The sequence below is a fragment of the Eurosta solidaginis genome, chromosome 1 (genome assembly GCF_040869045.1).
Source record: "Eurosta solidaginis isolate ZX-2024a chromosome 1, ASM4086904v1, whole genome shotgun sequence".
NCBI classification, from domain to species: domain Eukaryota; kingdom Metazoa; phylum Arthropoda; class Insecta; order Diptera; family Tephritidae; genus Eurosta; species Eurosta solidaginis.
This window is the reverse complement of record NC_090319.1, coordinates 87,512,151-87,535,938: the sequence shown is the minus strand read 5'-3', so window position 1 is coordinate 87,535,938 and position 23,788 is coordinate 87,512,151. Positions and strand designations below refer to the sequence as shown.

Sequence of the window (23,788 nt, the reverse complement as noted above, 5' to 3'; positions counted from 1 at the left end):
TGTAAAACCATCCCCTGATTTCGAAAATCGAGTTCATTTTTGATTCTATGGTACCGTTTTTGAGATATTTGCAATTTACCATTATTCGAAAAAACCAAAAAGATGGCTCCCTTTAATTACGTATATCACGAACGGGTCAAGCAAGTTTACAAAATCGGAAAGACGATAAAATTTGCTACAAACGCATCATACATTGTTTTTTGCTCAACCAGATAGTTTTCGAGATATTAGCTTATCATTTCAAATTTTTGTTTTTTTTTATGAAAAAATATCAAAAAAATTACTTTTTACGAGGGCAGCATTCCATTTTTCTTTACTTAAAGCTCTGTTTAATTAGAAAAAATAAGCTATCATCGAAGAAAATCGATGCAAACTACGTAAGTTATAAGCGATCAAATAAAAATACCCAGGTTGCGCAATTTCAACGTATACCTCAAAACGTATGTATGGTATAAAGAAGAGTGAAATATCTAGCTATGCTCTGTTTCTATTTAGTTAAAAGTTCAATTTATGAATGAAATTACCCATATTTTTAACTTTTTTAAATTTATTTATGTTTATACTATATTCTAACAATCTTTATCGTAATTTGATTTTACTATGTAGTCGAAATAATTATGTGTTCTACTTTGAGGCTTATTCCAAGCAGTAATCACCCATAATTGCGACGTCCCAGAATCCTTGATATCGATTCTCAATTAATTTCATTTGCTGATGAAACCTTTCGCCATGTTCGTCACTTTCGTCGCCAAGATTTGCCGGAAAAAAGCTCAAATGTGAGTGCAGAAAGTGAATTTTTAAGGACATATTTATGCTTGGAAAGAAAATATTAGTTAGGTAAACAAGTTATAGAATTTTGGGAAATTAATTTTAATAAGCCTTTAATATTTACCCATTTTCTCATAATTATTGATTAAGTCGTTCACTATCTGCTCGTAGTTAGGGCTTTTGTGTCTACCGAGAAAAGAAGGAACGACCTTTTCAAACGATTCCCACGCTGCTGCCTCAACTGATGAGAGTAGTCCCTTGAATTGATTATTGTTGATCAACTTTTTTATTTGTGGTTCAACAAAAATACCTTCCTTTATCTTGGCTTGAGAAATATCTGGAAAAATTGTTTTCAAATGGTCGAATGCTTTGCCTTCTTTGTCCAAAGCCTTAACAAAGTTTTTAATGAGACCGAGCTTGATGTGTAAGGGTGGAAGTATGATTTTCTCTTTCTTGACAAGAGGGGTGTATTTGATGTTATCCACACCAACGGTAAACTCGACTCTCCGGCCAATCCTTTCTGACGTAGTGGTCCTTACGATCTCGGCTATCCCACTTGCAGAGGAAGCAGCAGTGCTTGGTGTAGCCATTTTGTAGACCGCATAGCATTGCAACGACTTTGAGATCAGAACATATTTTCCAATCATGCTCTTCATATTTGATAAATTTGAGTAGTTTTTGCATTTCCTCGTAGGTTTCCTTTGTATTTACTGCATGTGCGATTGGGATAGAAGGCTTTTTGTTACCAATATCCAATAATACAGCCTTCAAACTCAGTTTATTGCTGTCTATGAACAATCGCCACTCTTTTGAATCATATGTTTGACCAAACTCTTTGGATAAACCAGGAATGTCGTTGCAGTAGCATACACTGTCTTTCTTGGTATAGTGCTTGGAAGATGGTTCGTGACGAGTTCTACAATATATCACCTTAACATCGGATGACACAAATTTAAATTGTTGCATACGAGAAGTGTGGATCTCGGCCTTTTCCTTGGATAGTTCCAAATCTCTTATCCAATCATTAAGTTGTGCTTGTGACAGAACGTTTCTCTCGTTTCTCATGCGAAATTCAGTACAACTTGATTCCCCGTACTCAGATATTACTGTTGACAATGGAACTGGATCCACAACTGCCGTTGAATGTAGTACTGGTAATGTCACTGTAGGTACGCTGGCATAGGTTACTCTTCTTGATCTTCCAACGCCAAGTACTTTTGTTTGACAAATATAACACTCTATTGAATGTCAAGTAGGTTCTCTCCATATCATTGGTGTAAGAAATTTTATTTGTTATCCTGATTCCGACTGAATCAATTCTACTCGACACGATGTACACAAAGTGTTCGGTGTCCATTAGGCCGGGTCGATTTGTGGGAGGCAAAAATAAAGCCCATTGCTCTGTGAAAATCATATACTAGGGATCAAAATAAGAAACTTTGCCGAAGGAACCATACCTCTAAAACGAATTCTGATGTCCTCCCCTTTGGGTCGTAGGGGCAAATTTTGAAAAATCCCACTTTGAAATGCCTATGTTTTTTCTTTTTGGAGTTTATTTTTCTCTTTAGAAATTTATTTAGTCAGAACATATGTAAATGAATTTAACTTAGTAATAGAAAAGAAATTAAAAAAAAATTATTAGAAATTTGCGTTTTTACAACCCCCTTTTAAAATCAAGGCATCACTGTGATGCATTTGCATGTCGTAAACATACATAGTTGTGTGGGTTTTTTTATTCAACCGTTTTAAAAAAATGAAGTTATCACTGTGACACAATTGCAGATCGTAAAATTGCTTGTGTTGTTTTTTTAAGCCACCACAAGACACGGCAGGTAGAATTGAAATTGCCCCTACCCAAAAGTTCGACCCAAAGGGGGGGACATCAGAATTCGTTTTAGAGGTATGGTTCCTTCGGCAAAGTTTTTTATTTTGATCCCTAGAATACGATTTTCACAGAGCAATGAGCGATTTTTAAATCGACCCGCCCTAGTGTCCATGGTTTTTCTGCATTTTTAGGCTCAATGCCAAAATACTTGGAGTATAAAGTTTTCATATGATCTGAGAACACTCGTCGTCGCCTTATGATAGTATATTGGCCACACATGAAACAGAACATATCTGGATCGTTATTACACTCAAATTCTCGCGTCCTTTTACTCATTTTTTTTTTTTTAATAAATCACGGTTTTGAAATTTGACTTATGAACTGAACTATCTCCGGCGAGCCTTGCAGATGTTATGAAGTTTCAAGGCGCATTAACTCATATTTATACTCGGAACAAGAATAAAATTCAAAAAATCAAATCTTACCTAGACAGAAAGGTTCCTTTTTATACAAAGCCGGGAAATGAAAATACTACCTGCTTTAGATGTAGGCTTTAAAAATTTTCTGTGGCTTATAATTTTGAAAATCTACCTGCATACTTACCAATAAGTGACGGAAATACATGTTTATAACTACATGCCTACAGCAGGTTTCGAACCCAACCACTCTTCCTTTCGATGCAACCACTCTACCTACTATAAAACAATTCGAGTATTAAAAGTACTATTTGATTTATTTAAAGAAAAAGTATTATCATTGTTATGGTGTTATTCATTTATCCGGATAATATCCCATTTGCACTTTATACCTTTAATATACATATGTATGTATACATACATTGAAGTTGCGCAACCTGGCTATTTTTATTTGATCGCTTATAACTTACGTAGTTTTGCATCGATTTTCTTCGATGATAGCTTATTTTTTCTAATTAAACAAAGCTTTACGTAAAGAAAAAATATCTGGAAAAAAAGTTGTGGTTTTGGAATGCTGTCCTCGCAAAAAGTAATTTTTTTCATATCTTTTAATAAAAAAAAAAAAATCTGAAATGATAAGCTAATATCTCGAAAACTATCTGGTCAATGTATAATGCATTTATAGCAAATTTTATCGTCTTTCTGATTCTGTAAACTTTTTTGCAATTGCTTGACCCGTTCGTGAGATAACGGAGCCATCTTTTTGGTTTTTTTTCGAATAACGGTAAATTGCAAACATCTCAACAATGGTACCATAGAATCAAAAGTGAACTCAATTTTCGAAATCAAGGGGTGATTTTACATACGAATTTCATAACGACGTTTCTGGTAAAGAGAAAAAGTTGAAATTCGTGGTCCAGTGTAATCAAACGAAACAGCTCTTTTTATTTATTTTGGTTTTAGTTAAATTAAAATTGTGCAAAAGTTTGAGCAAAATGCCAGCACCAATTGTTCTCGGAAATGCACAGGCAAGAACACGTGCAATTGTGCATAAAAATCGATCGATCGAAATCGAGAACACATCGGTTTCCTTTCTACTAGAATCACTTAGTTTAGCTTGGAAAATTTTTGATAGGAATTTTCAAATTAAGATTTGTTATACTAAATAAACAAATAGTCTAGCAAATAGTTGTTATAAATCTTCCAAATAAAATGAATAATTTAATAAAACTTATTTGTGGGAAAAATAACATAATTTTCTGTGATTAATAGGCTAATTACTTTCGATTCCGACTGCTCACTTTCCGACTCAAACTTTTCAAATCTACCAAGTCTGGTCGGAAACGATATTCGAACACTAATCCATTTCGATTCCGAATAAATTGATCGGAATCGAAATCCAGAACAGCCCCGATTGTGAAAAAACGCTACAAAAGGATCGACATCAAGTCTATGGAGCCACCATCGGGTTTTCCATCCTGAAAAGAATGGAATGGATAAAAACTAATCGAAAGGTGTCAAACTAAATGGAATTCAGTTCTTTTTATGTTGGGAAGAGTCAAAGAGCTTAGATCTTCTCTCAAAATATCGCAATTTCGGACAGTGACTGGGATGCAGTTGATGTTCTAATAGATTTACTCACCCCTTTCGAAATTGCGACAAATATGCTTAGCGGTGGCAGCAAGATTACAATTTCCAAAGTGAAGCCCATCATTCATAAAATTATTAATAAGAATCTGAAATTTAAAAACATGTATCAGGATGGCAAAAACATTCAAAGAAAAGTAGCTGCAGATTTGAGAAGACGTTTTTCTTTTGAAGACATTGAAGATCCATCTCTGGAAAATATCAGTATTGCACATATGGCGAGTTGTCTTGATCCGAGGTTCAAAGAGTTGAAGCAAGTTGATACCGATGCTTTTCGTAACAAAATCATAAAAAAAAATCAGGTGGAAAAAATGGCAATAAAATGGGTACTGCTGATATGAATGCCCAAGAAGAAGCTTCGGAAAATGTGATCTTACGGCCATGTATATACTCCTAAATGATAATGACAGTGACACAGGGGAGGAAGACGATTTTCAGCGCTACTTATTCGAAAAACAAATAAACCACAATCTCAGTGCCAGCAATTGGTGGCAAGACCATGAAAAAATATTTTCCAATCTGTCGAAAATCGCCAAAAGATATCTTACGGTACCTGCCACTTCAACAGCTTCTGAAAAGGTATTTTCAAGTGCTGGAAATGTAGTTCGTCCCACACGAAATTTTTTGAGTCGGGAAATGATATCGGCACTTGTTTTCTTACACCAGAACAAGAAGAAAATAGTTTAACATCATATTACATATTTCTCAATACGAGCCTTTTTGTATTCATTGTTAATTGATTTAAATGCCCCACGAATTTATTGTTATTAATTTTAAACATATATGGTACATCAATTTGTTGCTTTCACTGGATATCCAAATATACGGTTATTAACCGGATCTTCATAAATCCGGATATCCGGATAGTTTCACAAACGAATATTAACCGGATATCCATGCCGTCCGGTTTTATCCGTGTCAACGGATATCCGTATGAATATCCGGATATTCGAATATGCGGATAGTCCCAGCCCTAACCCATACCATACCTTTCGATATGCCACTAACTCAATGAAGCAGCCATTACCAATTTTCCTGATATATATACCGACTTAAGATTTCCGTAGTCAACTCATAGGTGCCAATACCTTTGGCTTTTCGGACCAAGTGTACCAAGCTACAACTTTTCCATCTGTAACTTAAAGAGAGAAAGAATAACATTAGATTAAACGAACAAAAAGAACAAATAGAACCGAAATCGAAGATCTAGTTCACTTGTTCATTTGAGAGACCCGGTTAATTGAACAAGTTCAGAACGAAATGACCCAACTCTAACCCTTTTATATATTAAATTTATTTATAAATAATTTTGATTCACAAATATTTTATGTTTCTGTGGGTGAAGGTCGAATAATTTACCATAAATAATTAACTCAAAATAATTTTATAAATAAATGTAAGGCGCGATAACCTCCGAAGGGATTTTAGGCCGAGCTTATCTTTTCTCTTTACGTCGCGCTCCTTTTAATATTTCTGACAAATTGACGGTACGGGACCTACTTGTTTTTTATGCCGACTCCGAATGGCATCTGCAAGGCAGATGAGCTTTCACTGAGAGCTTTTCATGGCAGAAATACACTCGCAGTTCTTGCCAGACACTGCCGAGTGGCGACTCGCTTAGAAAAATGTTCTTCTATTAGAAAAAACTTGTTTCTAAAATTTTGATGTTGCTTTGCCCGGGGGCGTGAACCCAGGATCTTCGGTAAAACTTAAGCTATTAGCAGAATAATCAAATTCATAGTAAGCTATAAAAGGGTGTTTTTCTAGGTTTTTCTATTATTGGATTCAACTCATTAAAAATATGGTTATGGCCATTTCCCCGAAATAGTCACATGGTCAAACAGAATTTCGCTAAATGGCCACTATACCAAATTTTGAAGTCACAAAGTCAGTTTGCCTTATACCCACTTTAAATGGTCTTTGATAAGTGTACAAAGTTTGAGTTAAATCCGTCCGTTTAAAGTGGGTCCAAATCGAGTCCAAGGGGGTCGGTTACATACAAACAAATAAACATACAGGTAAGCTTATATAAGGGTATTAAAAAGCCAGCACCCAGATTCCCTAAGTTTTACTCTGGTCGTTTCAAAATACAATCCAAAGCAGATTTTTCGCGCCCACTTCATAATGCCCACTTTAATTTTCAGCTATTAGTTAGCCCCAGATCCTTCGTTCGAGGTGAATTGATTTCTGGTTGATTAGTCTTGGTAGTCTGAAATATAGGTGGTTTGTTTTTTCACTGCCGAAAGGGAATTTGTCCGGGATCAGTATTGTCACATAGTTACCTTACGCCTATATACCTGTGTAAAGTTTTTCTAGGATGTCATTTATAGAGATGGTCTACAGTAAAGGTGAACGCACTGTAGCTCGTGCTATGTCTCGATATATCTGCTTAATAATTCTGCTCCCCCGCTGATTCTTCGCGATTAAGAAGTTAGCGATAATCAGTTTCTTACAGAGTCTTCCACTCCTACCATACCTATTGGCGCTAGCTCTCAAGCTGTTGAAAGCATTGAAAATCAATTATTATTCTCGACAAATTTTCCAATTTTTTCAGCTCCATAAACTTTAACAAATCTCAACAATCACTTCGCAAATAATTTTCAAAACACTCCAACTTTTTCTTCCTTACAGATGTCCGATAATCTACATAATGCGATACGTATACATCACGCCCTCGCCACTAAAGCGACCGATTATACAAAAAAACAGCACGTTTTTCGATTGCAAACCGCCGATCAAGCCGAATATTTATTCCAAACAAGTGATTCCAAAGAGCTAACATCATGGGTGGAAACAATAAATTTTGTTTGTGCCGCATATTCAGCACCGCCACTGGAGGGTGGTGTGGGTAGTCAGAAACGTTTCCAACGTCCGCTGTTGCCTAGCACGCATACAAAATTTTTGATGGTATTATTTAATATAAATTTTCGAATATAAAATGAAGTTTTCTTACTTGTTTTCAAAAATACAGAAAGAGCAATTGGAATCACATGAGCAGCAATTAGGACAGTTAGAGGCTACACTCGCAGAGCATAAAAAAGGACCTATACCGAACAAAGGACTGCCACTACAAAACTATAAAGAAAAAGAAGCTTACTTGCAATATGAGGTAAATCAACAAATTTTTTAAAAATTTGAACACGATTTTTTACGCACTTTCTCCTTTCAAAGATACGACGCTATCGTGCTTATGTGTCAATTTTAAGTGCTAAAATGCTTGCTGACCAACAACAATTGGAGGCTGCGCAACAACAACAATTAAAAAACAATGAGGAAATAGATACATTTTCGACGAGTGTTGGTATAGCAGGAGCAGTAGTTGGTGTAGGAGTAGTCGGAAGTGGTGCGCGGCAACAACAACCGCCACCAGCGTATTCGCAACAATTACAATTGCAACAACCAACTGCTCAGTCGCCAACCGCACAACAACAACAGCAACAAACACAGCCGCCACAACAACAAACTGCAAACAGGTATAATTATCAACAACAAGATATTGGCTGACGGGTAATGGGAGTTTTCTCAGCTTGTGTGGTTTAATTGTCTCAGTTTCATCAAGCTCTATTTCTATTTGCGTCTATCTCTCCCTCTCTATATTTATCATTGCTTTTTTATTTCTTTATTATTCGTTGGCTCTTAATTGTGTGTCCCTTTATTTGTGTAAATTTTCCTTCAGTTTTTCTTTAGTTTATTTTATATGAGATCATCTGCGTATTTTGACGGAAGTAAGCTTGTCCAAAACCAATATTAGTTGTATTAACTCAACCGGATTCGGCAGTATAACAGGCATTTTCAGGCATGTAACTGCATAAGGGGTATTCACTTGTTTGACTTTTGTAAAAACATTACTTAGTAAGAGTGGCGTATTCAAGTACTTCGTCAAGGATTATATGAATTTATGAGCGTTTGGGGCCTAGCAAGGCAGGGTTATTTAAAATAAAATACTTAAAAGTATTTTTCGTCAATTTCTTTTAATCTATTTACAATCGTTATTTGAGAAATTTGAGCGAAACAAAGCTAGTTTTATTCATTACTCAAGTAATCTTTATTTCTATTTGGCCGACGCTCCCCGAGGGACTTTGAGTCAAAAGTTCTTCGAAAAATTTATGGTCCTGCTGGTGATGCCAAAGGCGCGTTTCGCTGTAGAACATTATTCAGATATGTCCAACGAATGAAAGATGGCTTCGCTGGATAGGTCATGACACTGTGGACATAGTAAAAGCGGTTTTCATTACCCGGCGAGTTCAATCTAGCCAGTTCATGTTATGCGAATGTCTTCTTCATATTATCCCGCACTTGGCAGCAGGGGAAGGCCTGAATTGGAAGAAACAGATGGAAGAAGACTTACTCTCCTCAGGTGCTTCTAAATGGCATTAATTAATTTTTTGGATAGAAGAATATCTCATATAAAATTATATAGTATTGTAATTTTTTTTGACAGTTATTTTATTCGTGCTTCTAATTCCATATGGGATTATAAACGTTAAGCTTTTATCATCGGTTTTAATTTAACATAAAAAACCCAACCATATATAATCACAATCCCTTCTCGAGCACCAGTTACGAAATTTGAATATTCTGAAATTCAGAGTATATGTTTTCAATCAAGTTGCAATCTGCTCGGGCGCCAATCATTAAATTTGAAAATCTGAAATAATTCAGATTGCATGTTTTTAGTTTGGTTGCAACCTGATTCGATGAGCTTTGTCAAAATAATTCAGCGTATATTTTCAAATATAAGCGTTCTAAGTTACCTTAGTACCCTAGTCATACAGCGAAATAACTCAGTTTACACTTTGTTTCGGATACAAACTTTTGTATGATCTTAGAATTTTTAGTTTTAATATATAAATATATTTGGAGAGCTTCGTTTTTTTCTTTATCCACATCAAAGAAAAATTTAAATATCTGCGTGATAAGGAGGACATAAGCACTTTACATTGCATTTTTTGGAAATTTCAAAGTTTTTGAACAGCTTTAACTTGATATTAGGCCTCGATGCAATGCGATCTTTATTTAGATCTATTGTGCTTGACCCTTCAGCTTATGACTGTATGTGCAGGCTTTTAAATGTATATAAGTACCTTGTCAGGCTTTTTACTCCCCGCCACCTAGTTGACTTGCCAGAGAGACCTATTCGCAGAGAATGTGAAGCGGTGTTTCATCCTCCAGCTCAAAAAATCGACAGATTATTTAAGTGATATCGTAGACTACAGTGTCCCGTAAAGTACTCAGTGAGAGTTCGTAGGACCTCTCTGCTTATGTTAATGTGTTTGGCTGACACTCTAGTTGATGGGACTATAAACAATTTGCCCTGAGCATTCGATCCAGTGTGGTATAAACTATTTTGTTTCTCAGTTACTTATGGTTCTTACAGAGTGTACTTATAGTGTGTGACTTTGTGAGTTCACAAAAGGGCTCTTTACCATAGAACGCTGCCAAAGTGCCCTGCGTGGCTAGGTAGTCTGCCTGTTCATTACCTTCATGTCCCTGATGCCCGGGTACCCATCCCAACAAAACTTTGTTTTTGGCTCCCAGATCATTTAGAACTCCAATGCATTCATCCACTAGCTTAGCAGTAATTGTGTAACACTGCAAAGCACGTTAGGCTGTTTGAAAGCTTCTGATTGTTTATTTAGTATTAATTTGAACTAGTTTCTGATTTACATTTGTCTGTATGTTCATGCTTGCCAAATAAATTTCGAGTCGGAGAGTCGGTAAAGAGCTTGCATCAACTCCTATGCAAAATATGGTCGGATGAGCGCATGGATGATTAGAATATAAGTTTGCTCAGCCCAATCCACAGGAAAGGCGATCCGGCGAACCGCGCTAATTACTGCGGAATCAGGTTCTATCTTGCGTAATGTGCGAAAGACTGAAGCCCATATTCAACGAATTGATTGGATCGGTGCGGCTTCAGACCATTTAACGATTAGAAAATCAACACTCATCACGTTTTTCTCCACTTCAGAGCAGCCTTTGAAAGCGGGAAAAGAAATTGCTTGTATGCTGCTATGTCTAAAATTTAAGTTAATAAGGCACTGCCAAGTGACGTTGAGCAAACGCCACCAGCTCCGTAAGGATTGGAAAGGACCTACCCGAGCCAAGTAAACCAAACGAAGACTAGGCGACTCCCTTTCAGGCGATTCTTTTAATACAATGCTGGATAAGATAATTCTAACAGCAGAACTAAGTGTTGGTACAATCTATTATAAGTGTTGGTACAATTACTGACGAATGCTGATTGTATTGATATTATTGGCCTTAACAAACGCGCCAAGAGTTTTGCCTTCTCTGAATTAGATAAAGAGCAACAAAAATGGGCAAGTTACTCATCATACCTGTCCTGAGAGAAGGTGATATGGCTTTTGGAGTGCTCGAGAGAAAAGGTCCCCGGAAGATGTATGGTCCTGTACCTAATGCCGACGGCGAGTATTGAAGAAGGTATAATATGGAGGTTTATGAGCTTTACGCCGATATGAAGAAAGTGCACCGAGAAAACCCAAAGGCTTCGTCGGCTAAGTGTCATGTCGACACCGCAGTTTGGAAGCAGAGGAAGAAGGAAACCGCCACTGAGCTGGGAGAGGCAGGTGGAGAAAGACTTGATTTTCATAATCTAACTTGCATTACCCACATGCATGGAGACTGGTTGATGTTTTCTATGTCATGTCGTTTTGTGCTGAAGTATCTGGTGATACTGATTGAGCTTTGCATTTAAACGAAGTAGATGTAAAAAGTTTTTTTTTTTTTTTTTTTAGATGTAAAAAGTTTGAACGCTCCTTCGAAACCACGTTTATTAACTTCATATTAAGTCGAGGCTAGGGAGCATCGAAGGGCTGTAGATGGCCAAAACTCATAATGCCATGCATCTCAACACAGGTCAGGTTTGATCAAATCAAACTCCTGCAAAACCACTTTGCTGGTTACACTAAAATTGCTTGTAGGGCCTTAGTGTTCACTTACATACGTCAATATGTTCAAATGTACATACATAGATATATTGAATATTATTTTTGCATTTATTAATTTTTATTTTTTTCTATCGAATTGAGTTGCTTCGCACATTCACAATTTGTATATAAAAAATATTTAATGTTTTGTAAATATGCTTTAAAAGCTTTGCTTATCTTTTATACCACATTGACTTCAATTATTACTCAAGTATTTTTGTATTTTTAAGCTAAATTATTTAGACACAAAATAAATATAAATTAATTTAGTTAATAGAACGTGTAAGGAAACAGTTTTTAAGGCTTCCAATCTCCCTTGTCCTCACTTTGTCAATTCAAAATATATCGTTGCTATATACGAAAAAGGGCATAGTTGTGTTTTGCTGGTGAAAAATGGACGCATTCATATGATTTAAAAATTATTCGGCCCTAACCTTAAAAACTGAAAAAAATCACTGCCGATTTCGTGGTTAGGAATCAGTGGAAGAACGTCCTCTCTTTTTGTTTTTCAAAAACACCCCAACCAATGTCAACATGTAGTGAATTGGGGCTCAGATAGGGCCTTCTTCAACGGAATTCTGACATAGGGCGTTTTTGAAAAAAAAATTTTAAATCCTATTATTCAATATACGAGCTGGACCCGTGCGCATCTAGCGCACAAATATAAAAGTCGCATATCAAATATCAACAGAAATCAGCTGTTCTATCAATCAAACATCTATAACTTACATGCGCTTGCGCTGCCATCTGCCGAATGTTAGAAACTGCCGGTAATGCAGTGTTAGATCTAATCAAATATTCACAATAGTGCCATAGTACAAATAGATTTCTTTGTGCGCTCACAATCGTGTATTTTTAACAAATTATTTTATAAAAGCAAGCAAAAGCACTACGACTAATAATGCCCAAAGCTCGCTAATACCACGAATCGCCATATTTACAACCAAAACTTTATTTATAGTTTTGGATTCCAAATAAGAGCGAAAGAGGGAACTGTACACACGGTGTACATGTTTTAATTTGGGACCAAAATTCATCGAAAAAAAGGACCAAATCTCAAAAAAGGACCAAATTTTTGTTTTATTTTATTGGTATACAAACAATTCGGCAATTCACAAGAGTATCGTATTTGTTGTAAAATATAAAACTTTAGCATGTTGCCATGGTTTCCTATATAACATTTTATTTAGCGTAGTGAAGACTTTGCTCTAATTCAAACTGAACAAACAAAAATAAAGTGTACTTCATAATATGCTATTTTCTTATTTCTAGGATAAGTCTATGTCTTTCACCAACCAACCGTTGTGAACCTAGTTTTGTTCACAAAGCTCTTAGTCCCAGCATTATGTTGTTGATTGCAATGAAATAATATGTATGCCGCAGTTAGGTTTTTGAAAGCAGCTGGTCAAAAATTTGCGTTCTGGTGTTGCCGAACTATGCGGAAAGCTCAGTAAAGTGCGAGTTTTGATACCAGACCTCAGGAGTTAATGGGGTTCAGCTAGTACTAAAGGGAATAATTTTACACAAAACGTTTCTTCCGTAATCAAATATCTTTTGCATTTGCTTCAAAAGCTGAATATAAGACACATTTTTCCATCGCATATCAATTGACATTTATAAAGTTATCTCCTTCAAGAAGTATTTCTGCCTACCAGTTAAAATATTTCTTGTGTCAAGATATTTAGTTTGCAAGTACCTTGCGTGGCTTAACTCCAAAATAGTCCTGGAATTTCTTTAACTCATTGAGCTGGGTGAGAAATATTTAAATATCAACGTGCCAAAGGAGAAGTAATGCATAGAATTTCTTTGTATAAGTTCTGAAAGTGTTAGGCTCACGGCAGAGTGCTCCCTATGAGCTATGTTAGGCGAGAAGCAATTTTTATTTCATATATTTTACCAGCTTGAAACGTTTCTGGCACTGTGAAAACTTTTACAAATTATAAGAATTCATTTTCGTAGCTTTCGATCTAATTATTCCTTCACAAACTCAATATCGGTAGTTTGAATTAAGTGAGTGGCGAATTCACTTTATATAAAACAAATTAGTTTCATTCTTTTACTTAGTTTTCAATTCATTCAACTTCACGGCCATACTAATGGCTTTATCAGTGGCAAGCACACGTGGATTTGAAATGCATATTTTTAGATCTACTAGTGGCAAAACTCTGTTTGATAAGCGAAATATCTAGCAACTATTATTATTATTATTATAAAAAAGACTTTTTTGATAAGTCGCTTGTTTCTTCAGCAATTAACGATAATGTGTTTGCCAACACTTTTCTTTTTAATGCCCCGCCTAAATTATCGCCTAGGTGAAATGCCATTGTTCGGGTACATTTTACTCGCGGAGCAATTTTTTGTGGTAAGAATCCCATTGAAGTAAACTTAAAATTATATTTGGATTAGCGAATGTGTGACACATTTTTTGGGGCAAATTGTGAATATTTACCTGAGAAAAAAGGAAGAAAAGTACCAAAATCATGGCTACTGCCTAAAAAACGGGTCTGAAACTGTTATTCCTTTTATAATATAATTCCTTGGAAAACTATTATTTTTGGACTTTAAATATATTTGGATCAAGATAAAAAATATTTCCAGATTTTTATTTTTTGAGTCCGATAGAAAAATAAAAATATTTTTAATTCGGATAAGCAGTTTCTTTGTTATCAAGCTGGACTTTTATTTTGGCCTTAAAAAATAAAAGTCCGGATTTAACTTTTATTTTCGGAGTTTTATTTTTAAAAGTCCGAGTTTAACTAGTTCTATCGGACTGAAAAAATAAAAATACAGATTTTAATTTTATATGTGGACTTTTATGGAAAAAGTTCGAAAAATAAAAAGGATGAATGATTCGACATGATATTGCTATAGGGATACCTGGGAACTCAACATTTTCACCTAGGACAATTTTTTTACCAGGACTTTTCGACTCCGAAAAAAAAATTATTTTCCCTCCCTGCCTAAAAAGGACCAAGATTGCAGGAAAGGGACCAGCAGAACAAATGGGGTTGGAAGGGGCCATTTGTGGTCCAAATGGACCAAAGTGGCAACCGTGAAGGCAGCGAAAGCTGTAAATCAGTGTGATTTTAAGGCGCTGTAAGTGAAGCTCTACTTCCATATTAGTGCTGTTAATAAAGAGAATTTTATTCACGATAGCAGAAGCGCACAATAACCGAGTATTCAAGAGATTCGCAACAATAGGTGTTTTTTTTTTTTTGAAAGCGAGCTTGAAAAAACTGCTTTAACTAGCTAAACAGTTTCATTATGGCAAAACCATACAGATGGTTACTTTTTTTAGCTGCTTTCACATTTCTACTTCTAGCGCAGTATGTTTTTGGCACTCAACCAGAGAATTACAAAAACAAAATACATGAAATGCGTGTGTTTGTTTGTATGTATGTCACCCTGCCGCCACGCTGTTATTTTGTTATTTTTGTTTATCCCCTGCAAAAATCGTTGGACCATGTGGTCCACTGGAGTACTTACCATTATACTCCACTGTAATGCAGCAATGGACCAACTCATGTTTCTACACAAACATATTGTAAGCCGATCATTGCTCGTTTTTAACGATTGTAATCACTACACGATGTTTATTGGACTGTGGGTACTCCATGGATTACTCTGATGTAATGCGGAGCTGGAGTATATGGTCCGGTCCTAGGACATCGCAATGTTAATTGGACCATATTTTTTGTATGGATTGTGGTTAATTTTGGAGTACTCGGTTGGTCCATAGCGAGTACTCCATACATGCATGCATGGAGTACTCGCGATTTTCGCAGGGTTATTGGACTATGGGTACTCCATGGATTACTCTGATGTAATGCGGAGCTGGAGTATATGGTCCGGTCCTAGGACATCGCAATGTTAATTGGACCATATTTTTTGTATGAATTGTGGTTAATTTTGGAGCACTCGCTTGGTCCATAGCATGCATGGAGTACTCGCGATTTTTGCAGGGTCTGCACATTCGTATGTTCATTTCATTCGCTCGTTAACAATAGTGCCCTATTTTTGAATATGCAACACTAAACAACACTATCATTCAGGTCGACAATTACCTAAGCGGTTTCAGTTGAAACCGCTTTGTCAACTCAACTCGATTACTTTTTATTGTTGCTTTCCATGGAATTCGGTAAGCTAGCTAGTGTTTTAATTGTAATAGTTTGCAACGAAATACAGCTAATATCCAAACAAGTTTTAGCTTAACCTTTCAAAGGGGATAACCTTTTCTGTGTAGCTTAATGTGATGATGTTCCAACAACCATTTTTTTCACCTGGCTATTTGGTATTTTTTTGGTATGTACTACTTTTAGTTTAGGGTGCTATGAGAGAAAATGTCTTTTTCCGCTAAATATTGTGCTACAGCGTTTTTCGGCGAAACTTGCTATGTTAAAGCGTATTTCTAAGATACACTATTTTGTATGCGTCTTTTTGAGCCAAATTATCTTTTATGTGCCCTTTTTCATTGAAGATCTTGTTGTGTGCGTTTTTCTATGTCTTTAGAGACAATATATCTACATTTATATATATTTTTCCCCCAAAATTCATTTATACATTTTTCGAATTCTCATCGAAAATATTTTCTTTTTTTTAACCCCTTCAACCACAAAAACTGCGAAAACTCGTCGATCGAAAAAAACGGGGAAAAAACGAATGAAAATGAAAATAAATATGTACTAAGAATTTTTTAGGTATTAAGATGAAGCCAGAGTTGAGTTGAGCAAATAATAAATTGAGAAAGTTGAAAAATTGCAGCCTAACAGTAGGCAACACATAAAAGGTTGATTAAATATGACATACAACATAAATAGGCCCGGTTTTTCAGTACAAGTTAAACTTAGTTTATCAGTTAAACTACGCTTAAACTTCATCTGCAGTTTTTCAGTCTACTTTAACTAAAGTTTAAGCTGAGCTTAAGCGGCCGATCTGGCAGCCTTAAACTCTAGTTAAGCTATCAGTTATTTGCGTTCGTTTGAAATGCCGTCTAATATACCCAACAAGTATTTGGGCTTGAGTAGCATTAGTGATCATGTTGATAACTAGGCATACTTCGAAAATGTCCAAAGTTGTTACGAAACAGTGGCTCAACTTGAGAATCATGGTGTACTCAGCCAAAGAGAGAATTTTTTATAAAGCCAAAATTCTATTATTTAAGTTGAAAAAGTTAAATTAACACTTGTGGTTCTCTAACTGGTCTTACATGTAAGACTCCATACTACAGTATTTTCACGAAAAGAAAATGAAATATATTTAATTTAAAAAATAAAAATAAAATGAGGCGCGATAATCTCCGAACAGATTTTAGGCCGAGCTTCTCTTCAAATTTGCGTCGTGCTCCTTTAAATTTTCCCTCAAAATTGGCGGGACGGGACCTACTTGATTTATGCCGACTCATGGCAGAAATACACTCGGAGTGCTTGCCAAACACTGCCGAGGGGCGACACCGCTCAGAAAAATAGTCTACTAATTGAAAAAACGTGTTTCTAAAATTTTGATGTTGCTTTGCCAGGGGGGTGAACCCAGGATCTTCGGTGTGATAGGCGGAGCACGCTACCATCACACCACGGCGGTCGCCTATATAATTAATTTTTTGTTAATTACGCTTCATTACTGCTATTAACCAGGTATTTATTACTCACAATAAACAGCTGTTGGTTGTGGTGGTGCCACCTTGCAGACTTTTTTCAACTTCACCTCAACTCGATATGCAATTTAGGATATCAACTGGAGAAATGTGTTGAATATTCATTTGGGAACTGAACATTTCTCAAAATCTCTCGAAATTAGGATAATAATTGGAAAATATTGACGTTGGAGATCAACTCGAAAACGTTTAATTTTACAAAATTTCTCAAAGGTTGGATAGTCCAATCACTAACGAAGCTGGATATCAACTCGAGAACTATCTGGTTTAAGAATAATTAAATATTGATATTGGATATAACTTCCGTAACTAGATATATATTTTGCTAGATATTTTTTTTTCCGTGTTTGTTGGGTAAACAAAATCCAGCTGTTGAAATATCTACAAATTACCTGGATAATCAAAAAACCAATGTTGCCGCACAAAAGAGCATTCCCCAAAGGCGGCCTTAAGCTGTGACTGAAAAACAGCTCAGTGGTTTAACGAGTTTAAATTTTACTAGAGTTTACGCAAACTTAGTTCAAGCTTAGCTTAACCAACTACTGAAAAATCGGGCCATAAAGTAAAATAAAAAAAATTTAAGTGAAGTTATACAATAAAAATTTTCAATTGCATACATATGTATACATAAAAAGCGGATGAAAGCACATAGGCTAATATGACGATTTCAATTCAAATACAAATATTTGTAGCATAAACATAGTGCAGTAAAAATGTAGTTTATAGAGTGTTTCGATTTTACTCATTCTAGCAATAGCGATTCAATAAATCACACACACACACCAAACAAAAAACCAAGGTTCAACAGTAAAAATAAAATACGCAAACAATATAGTCAAAGTATCATGAATATTATATAAAAGAAAAAGTTTATAAAAAATAAGTAAAAAGAGAATTATTAATAATTTATAAAATGTACGCATATTTCAAATGAATTGGTACAAACATAAAATCATATTAGAATACACAACTGTATTTTAATGATACATTAAAAAATATTAAATACAAACTAAATTGGCCTTTAGATTATGGCATAAAAAAGTACATAATTGCATTTGGAAAGCGATATATAATCAATAAAATAAAACGAAAAACAACCTTGCTAAAATGTTAAAAATGTTTAGCATACGAAAAAATCGACAGCACTAAAACTCAATTGAAGAAAATGCGATTTTAATTAGCACACACATTGAATGTAATGCGATTAGTAAGTTATCAAGAACAACAAAATTATTAAAATACACAAGTAAATTATGATTAAAAAAAAAAAGAGTTATTAGTTGTTTGTTGGTTCGTAAATAAATTGATATTTTTTCATTAGGTGGCTTACAGTCCATGCTCAGCTCGCATTAAGCTCTTTGGCCGCATTTCAGTAGTAGCATTATAAATGCGGAAAACAACCAAAGCCAGAGCTGCTAACCCCTATACACTGGTAGCACTTTTGTTTTTGCTTTGCCCTGAATCATAGGCACAGATTCAAATTCACACTTTGAATATAAAAAAAAAATTTCATAGCACTCCCATATGCCCTCACATATAATTTCGAATCATATGAAAATGTTTGAATTTCTTATGAAAGTGCCAAGAAAAAGCACTCCCGTATGAAGCTCAGGCACTTGTGTATGATAAAAAAATGTACACTAACAATTTGACAACTAAAAATTCTTCAAAAACATTATAGCATGATGAAATAATAAAGGTGATGTCAACAACATAACCTCACTTTTTCGGCAGCTCTGTTTGCCAGTATTTACTTGTACTACAAAAGTAATAAATTTTTACTGCAAAATTTTTTGTACAAATTTCCTCAAAAAACAAGTTTTCTGCAAAATTTTGTCTATAATCTTTTGGGGAATACAAAATTACGTTTATATTTATGCCTAAAAAATTCTGGTAGCGGCTTACATAGTTATTATATTTCTAAACGTATAGTAAAATCTACTCCGATCGTAGTAGGATTCAAAGGCAGTTATTTATGATAGACAACCCTCTAAATTATGCATGCCGAACTTGTCAGAATAAGGGAAAACGTCAACGGGATGAGAGCACCTGAATATTCATTTCATCATGATAGCACTGAAAAAAATGTTTAATCAAAATTGAATTATGAATAAAAAGTATGTAGATAATTGACCGCGGAGCTGAAATACATATATGGGCCATATGACCGAAGAATGTAAGCAAAACTGTACCAAAACAAGAGGAGCCTATTCTAACTTCATATGATATTAGTTAATTACCCTCAAGGGAAGTCAGTAACTAGTGATACAAAATTCTGGTCAGAACTAAACCTAGAGTGCCAAATAAGTACTAGTTCGTTAATAGCTAGCTTTTCAGTTATAAGATCGACAAAAAAACTGCTACCAGCTTTAACGAGCTGCGGCTATATATGAGTATGCCTCTTTCTCAACACTATTCCACCAGTACGTAACTATCGAATAAGTGCCAAAAAGAAATTTGTATATAGTTAGGAACTAGTGAAAAGTTAAAGCAGCGGGGACAATTTCCACCGCCTAGGACATCGCCATGTTAAATTCCCCTGTTGGAAACATGTAAAAGAGATAGATGGTGAACTATTAGTGGTTCTGAATGCAGTAGAAGTGTACTTATTTTGAACTAGAGATTCTCCTTACGGGGTAGTTTCTGTGAATTTTTATTTCAATTCGGTATATTATTTTTCTTGGTTATGAGACATTTTTTGACTGATAGTGGGGGGAACCGTAAAGTAACCACGCCTATCATTTACTTGTTGAACATTTTATTATCTAAATTCAAATGGTATATTAGCACCTCAGTAATCTCTGTTGCTAATATATGTGTGTATGTAAATTTGAACACAAATTTAAAACAAAACACGCGGAGCCTCTAATTAATCATTTCAAAAGTTTTCAAATTCAATTTCCAATGCAAAATTCGCGGAAATCTCTACATTCACTTTTAGTATGATTATTGAAACCTAAATTCCGACGATATATGCATATAGATTATGTTCCCACAAAACTTGAGGCTAGAGGTCAGTGTAATTTTTCGCTACTTTCAGAATTAATTTTATTGGCTCTTGTATGTTGGTGATATAACTATTGACGTAATATTTTAAGCAAATATTTTTTGTTGGTTTTTTGGCCTTTAGTTTGTAAAAATGTTTGTAAATTGTCGAGCTCGAGGTCATACAATATTAAACAACACACAAAAACTTTTTATTTATATGTGTTATATATTAGCCGTGTTATTTTCACGCGTATACGTTTACGTTTGCGCGTGAAAAAAAAATGTCTATCCTCGCTTAGATAATGCTTAGGAGACCCATCTAGCGGCAGTGGTTAAACAACTAGCTACAGCCACAGGGTGTACCGAAAAGCGGAGACACAACCCTCTGATGGCCATAGCTTAATCAGTTGCGATGAATTGTGGACACACATAGAATACATAGAATTAGTGTAGAGGGTGAAACAAAAACACATATTTAAGTTACATCTGAGTATGCGCAGCAATTTCAGAGGTGTATTTAAAGTTTGACGCTTAGCAGTCCATATAAAGTTTAAGCGTATAGACGTTTACGTGTTAAAAATACACGGCTATTGCCATTTTTTTATATTTATCGATATTTCGACTTCAATTAGAAGTCATCTTCAGGAATCGTTGGATGTACCAGGTCGTTTTTGTGCGTTGTTTAATATTAGCCGTGTTTTTTTTACACGTAAACGTCTATACGCTTAAACTTTATATGGACTGCTAAGCGACCATAAATGTGTACTACTAAATTTCAATACGCATTATACTCAGATGCAACTGAAATATGTGTTTTTGTTTCACCCTCTACACTAATTCTATGTATTATATGGGTGTCTACAATTCATCGCAACTGATTTAGCTATATGTTATACCCTATGGCCATCAGAGGGTTGTGTCTCCACTTTTCGGTACACCCTGTGGCTGCAGCTAGTTATTTAACCACTGCCGCTAGATGGGTCTCCTAAGCATTATCTAAGCGAGGATAGGCGTTTTTTTTTCACGCGCAAACGTAAACGTATACGCGTGTATAAAAAAACACGGATATTGTATGGCCTCGAGCTCGTCCATTTACAAACATTTTAAGGAAATATTTTGAAACATGAAACCAAATATTCAACTTTTTCCGACCTAAAACAATTAAAATGTTTTAAATATATTTTTTTAAATACAAACAAAGTTTCAGTGCATATACAATTTTGTACATGTATTGTGATTCGCACTTCCATATAAAACATTTTGAGCAGCACTGACCAAAGCAATGCAAAAAAATAAGTGCAAAAACGAGCATGAACATAATAGCAGATACATTTCTTTCATACGATCAAGCATACAAAAATTATTGCCCCTATTACGGTTTACAACTCAACTTAGTTGGGTTGTAATTAAAATAACTCAACTGTAAGACAACTTAACTCCTGTTTGGTATTACGAATTACAACTTATTTCAGTTGAAGTTGAATTGATGTTGCCAACCTAAAAAAGTGATGATTGGACAGATAAATAAACAGCTGATGAAATTGTGGCGGAAATTTAAGCATTTGCAAAAGTGATTTTGTTATTAATAGCAAAACAGATATTAGTTTAGATTTATTTTATAACGACGAAAATAGCTGTCTTTTTTTAAATCTATAGACGTTTACGCTTAAACTTTATATGGACTGCTAAGCGTCAAAGCTTATCTACTCTTCTGAAATTGCCGCGCATAAAATTAGTACTACTAAATTTCAATACGCATTATACTCAGATTCAACTGAAATATGTGTCTATGTTTCACCTCTACACTAATTCTATGTATCACCTCTTAAAATGGTGCGTATCCACAATTCATCGCAACTGATTCAGCTATATTTTATACACTGTGGCCATCAGAGGGTTGTATCTCCGCTTTTCGGTACACCCTGTGCTGTAGCTAGTTATTTAACCACTACCGCTAGATGGGTCTCCTAACCATTATCTACATAAACGTATACGCGTGTAAAACAAAAACACGGCTAATGTCGGTGATTGACATGTCGCAAATACGGAAAACATTCGCGTGTTCATTCCAATCCCTGGGAACTACCAAGCACCAAGTTAGGAAAGTGTTCAAGTGGCAAATGATGAGCTTCTAATGAAGTTATTTTGCAGATTTGCAAGGAAGCAAATCCTCCTTACTAAACAAAATTAAGGACCATTTCCGCAAACGCGTTCGAGGGACGACTGTTCCCCTATTTTAAAATTATGAGCTATACTCCGATTCCTTGCTGACGGCAGCTATCAAAAATGCTATGGAAATTTATTTATTTATTGTAGTCTACTGACTTCAAATCTTACATACTAGAATAATTATTTGTTTAATAATATTTTGGGTTCTTAAGAATTTATGAATTTAGGCTAGGCTGGGTGCGAGTTCGTCTAAATTTAGGTACCTAAACTAATATTCCACTAGAACTTTCCAGCACTGCAATAATTTAGGTAAAAAGCTGTCAGAACTGTGCGAGTTGTTTTGACATTTTAAATTGTTTTTTATGCTGATATCAAAGCGAATTCAGTACCAGGTGTTGTTATCCCAACAGCTGATTGCTTCTTCTTGATAATTTTCCATACAAAACCTTGTACAATAATATGTCAGTTAATCCAAATCTATGACAATTTTCTTTTGACTTGACATTCTTCTCCACGGCGAATTGGTTGAATTCGCTTTGCCACCACCTGGTATAGATTCGCCTTGGCTGATATATCATACAAATAACACCAAAAACTTTTATTGTATATGCAACATGCAGAAATATATGCTTCAAATAGATATGGGAGGGATCCACGGTAGGAAATCCCAAGACAGCAAAACATGGAAATGCATCGACTCCAACTCTTACGGTCTTTTTCGCCGAGAGTCGTGGTGCACACCTTGAGGGATATCTTCCTCTATCTAAGTAGGAATAGGATGTGGGTAACCTAAGGCATGCCAATGATTACATATTTTTGGACAATGAGTGACCACTTCAGACAAATTTGCACAGATTTGATTCACCACAGCCATCATCATCTTGGGACAATTTCCTGTCACTACAAAAACACAAACAGGTACCATATTCACCAATATATCGCCACTCCGACCCTATGCGACCTCAGCTACATTATTTGTCGCAGTTATATATGTGTGCAGATGGGCATTTCATATGCATTAAAAATGGGGAAACAATATTGTAGTGAAATAAAAAATTTTGTTTATTTTTAAAACTTGAATTTTCAATTTAGTTTGAAAAGTATGCTCAAAAAAATTCATAATTTTTTCTTTTGAACTGCCTTACCGACAGTTTCCTACCACACCGAAGATCCTGGGTTACGCCCCGGCAAAGCAACATAACAATTTTAGAAACAAGTTTTTTTCAATTAGAAGACAATTTTTCTAAGCGGGATCGCCCCTCGGCAGTGTTTGGCAAGCATTCCAAATGTATTTGTGCCATGAAAACCGTTCGGGGCGGCATAAAACAAGTAGGTCCCGTCACTCTAATTTGTAGGATAAATTAAAAGGAGCACG

At 35.3% G+C, this 23,788-nt stretch overlaps 1 protein-coding gene across 6 annotated transcripts in view; it reads left to right on the top strand.

The window, feature by feature from the left end:
• The window catches only part of Efa6 (Exchange factor for Arf 6), a 340,573-nt gene that overhangs the window by 248,043 nt on the left and 68,742 nt on the right, over positions 1-23,788 (top strand). For 5 of the 6 annotated variants that reach the window (XR_010948411.1, XR_010948413.1, XR_010948414.1 and 2 more), the window contains exons 11-13: positions 7,288-7,563; positions 7,628-7,765; positions 7,828-8,129. Coding sequence is in view for 1 of the 6 variants with exons in the window: in XM_067759023.1 (XP_067615124.1) it covers positions 7,288-7,563; positions 7,628-7,765; positions 7,828-8,129 (716 nt within the window). In the remaining 5 variants the exon portion in view is untranslated. Of the gene's footprint in view, positions 1-7,287; positions 7,564-7,627; positions 7,766-7,827; positions 8,130-11,414; positions 18,464-23,788 lie in introns of all 6 variants that reach the window. The other variant, XR_010948410.1, reaches the window with a different exon arrangement.